Source organism: Dinoponera quadriceps, unplaced genomic scaffold (genome assembly GCF_001313825.1).
Source record: "Dinoponera quadriceps isolate SergipeBrazil2010 unplaced genomic scaffold, ASM131382v1 scaffold1565, whole genome shotgun sequence".
In the NCBI taxonomy this organism is placed as follows: domain Eukaryota; kingdom Metazoa; phylum Arthropoda; class Insecta; order Hymenoptera; family Formicidae; genus Dinoponera; species Dinoponera quadriceps.
In genome coordinates, this window is record NW_014556124.1 from 909,835 (window position 1) to 910,977 (window position 1,143).

The following is a 1,143-nucleotide window of genomic DNA, read 5'->3' on the forward strand; positions in this document are numbered from 1 at the left end:
AAAAACGATACGCTTTCCCCCCCCCCCCCCCCCCTCCCGTGACGAACCGAGACTTTACATGTCGTTTTTCGGCATCGCAGGAGCGTCGCAGGTTGAAGGAGCGATTCCCCAGTCTCGCTTTGGCGGAGGCCGACGCCGAGACGTGCAGATCCACCCTGAGGAATTACGAGACCCTCGCCTTGGCGAGGGAGGTGTGCGAAGGCAAATGCGCGATGGGACGCACCTGTCCGACCGGTCTTTGCCGACAAGCTTCCAAGAGGTGAGAATCTCTCGTTGAGATCTTAGCGAATCGAGCATATACGACGTTCAATCGCGAATCGTGAGTGAATTATGAACGAAGAACCGTGCACACATGAAACATCTACATCTTGTTGTGAACGTGATTGCAGGAGTCCGAGAAGGAAGTCATCCACCAGCAGCCTCGGAAGCGCGTCTGGCAGGACACCCCCGCAAACGCCCAGACTACTACCGTCCGCGCCACCCTCGCCAGCCTTGCAGCGATCGGCGAGCGTGGTGTCCACCATCGCATCGAGACCGAGAAGCGGACCCGCGGGCTTGCATTCTTACACCGGAGGATCCGCTCCACCTTCCAGGTGAGACGGCTTCGCCGAAAAAAAAGAAAGGATACAGTCGAGACCGAAAATAACTATAATTTCTCTCAGTTGAAATAGCCTTCTTTAATCGACTGTAACGTCGATTCAATGAAAATTGCTTTATTCTCAGACAGTGTCAATCGTTCCCAATGACTTGACTCGAAACATAGGCGTTTAAAATCGCGAAAACTCGAGCCTACCAACGATCGATCGATTATTACAGAGCCGTGTCGAGGGTGGATCTCTCGGCGGCGGCCGCCTGCAGCAGCAGCAACACCAGCCTCTCCGCCGTAGGCAGGTCGAGCGCGTTCTCCAGCAGCAACTGGCGGCTGACAGCCGGTTCTGCGCCGAACACGCCGAGACCAACGCCGCCGGTTTCCCCGCAACGTTGGCCGCGACGGCTCTCGAACCGGCAGACGGCGCAATTGCCATCGTTACCACCGGAATCGCACCCTCCGTTGACGTAGCATCGAGAAAGGCTCGATTCGTTGCTGTCGAGCTTGGTAGAATAACGAACCAAGGGAATCGACTTCACGGGCATCCTCTCCTG

General features: G+C 56.3%; 1 protein-coding gene across 3 annotated transcripts in view; it reads left to right on the top strand.

Moving 5' to 3' along the window:
* Nucleotides 1–1,143, top strand: part of LOC106746848 (dual specificity protein phosphatase 15) — a 9,038-nt gene extending 7,895 nt beyond the window's left edge. For all 3 annotated transcript variants that reach the window (XM_014623935.1, XM_014623933.1, XM_014623934.1), the window contains exons 6-8: nucleotides 81–259; nucleotides 390–593; nucleotides 817–1,143. In XM_014623935.1, coding sequence (XP_014479421.1) covers nucleotides 81–259; nucleotides 390–593; nucleotides 817–1,060 — 627 coding nt within the window. In that variant the 3' untranslated portion in view covers nucleotides 1,061–1,143. The remainder of the gene's footprint in view (nucleotides 1–80; nucleotides 260–389; nucleotides 594–816) is intronic.